This window comes from Galeopterus variegatus, unplaced genomic scaffold (assembly GCF_000696425.1).
Source record: "Galeopterus variegatus unplaced genomic scaffold, G_variegatus-3.0.2 Scaffold1072, whole genome shotgun sequence".
In the NCBI taxonomy this organism is placed as follows: Eukaryota; Metazoa; Chordata; class Mammalia; order Dermoptera; family Cynocephalidae; genus Galeopterus; species Galeopterus variegatus.
Window position 1 is genome coordinate 105,630 of NW_007727183.1, and position 1,383 is coordinate 107,012.

At 36.5% G+C, this 1,383-nt stretch overlaps 1 protein-coding gene across 1 annotated transcript in view; it reads left to right on the forward strand.

Annotated features, from left to right (window-relative positions):
- SLC22A3 (solute carrier family 22 (organic cation transporter), member 3) overlaps positions 1-1,383 on the forward strand; it is a 54,437-nt gene that overhangs the window by 6,377 nt on the left and 46,677 nt on the right. The window contains exon 3 of the mRNA XM_008574604.1: positions 710-878. Coding sequence (XP_008572826.1) covers positions 710-878 — 169 coding nt within the window. The remainder of the gene's footprint in view (positions 1-709; positions 879-1,383) is intronic.

Sequence of the window (1,383 nt, forward strand, 5' to 3'; positions counted from 1 at the left end):
GTTAAATATAGACACCTAGCACCCCTGTAGACCACTAGAACTTATTTTTCCCAATTTGTAATTTTGTATTCGTTAGTTCAATGCTGTGGAGAGAATTATCCTTTAATGGAAACTATCTTGTGATGATAAAAAGAATTTGTATAGTCTAATGTTCACAATGAATTTCCTAAAAAGGGTATAATGTGCAAATCTTTAGAAATACAGTAATAAAATTTAGCTAGCTTACTATATTTATGTTTTTTGCATGTTTTGTTTGTTTTGGCAGCGGGCCAGTACAGGGATCGAATTCTGGACCTTGGTGTTAACAGCACCATGCTCTAACCAACTGAGCTAACCAGCTGGCCTGGTATATTTGTGTTTCGATAATTACAATTATCTTTCAAAATAATCATCAATTGAGTTTTCCTAACACCAACAAACATAGTCTTTGTATTCCCCTGTGGTACTCAGAACACTGCTGGGCTGGGTGCATAAGAGGACTGTGGCAAATGCTTGCTGACAACTGGCAGAGAAGGGAGCTAGAGAAAAGCATGTGAGATACCTGGAACATCTCCATCATTTCAGCAAGTATGGAAGCCTCGGTATCTTTGAGTCAGTCATAGAGTGTTCTAGAAATGCCGATGGATGTAACAGGTGCAATGTCTCTGCATTTGTTTATTTTGGAGCTGATCTTGAGCTTCCCTAACCTCTTGTGTTTGTTTTCCTTCAGTGACAGAAATAGTAGGTTCAAAACAAAGGAGGATTGTGGGAATAGTGATTCAAATATTCTTCACCCTTGGAATCATAATTCTCCCTGGAATTGCCTACTTTATCCCCAATTGGCAAGGGATGCAGCTGGCCATAACGCTGCCCAACTTTCTCTTCCTCCTTTACTACTGGTAATGTGGTTTTAGTCATTATCATATTTATACTTATTCCACAAAAATGTAGAATCCAAACCAATGTGAAAATGAAAGCAATAAAGGAGATATTCTGACATCTCCAGAACGGCTATGCACTTTGAGAATTTTTAGAGAATTTGAGAATTTATAGAGGTTATTTATTGATTATTTGATTAACAGTGTCACTAAAAATAAATTAATCAAATACCAAAACACAAAACTGTAACTACAGCATTGCATTATGTTTTATTGTTTTTCAATATTTTCTTGAAAACTATAAGGCAACAAACTATAACTGCCAGTATTTCAATATGCAAATTAAAGTCAATGCAATTTATTCTCTTCTCTGTATGTTCTATTATGTAAATAAATATTATTCAGAAATTAATGTTAAGAGCATCAGAAAATTAAGTTATCAAGAAGCTACAGTGGTCTGGTGACGCACTGGAGAGTGCGCCACTTGGGAGCATGGCGGCGCTCCCACCGAGGGTTCGGATCCCAT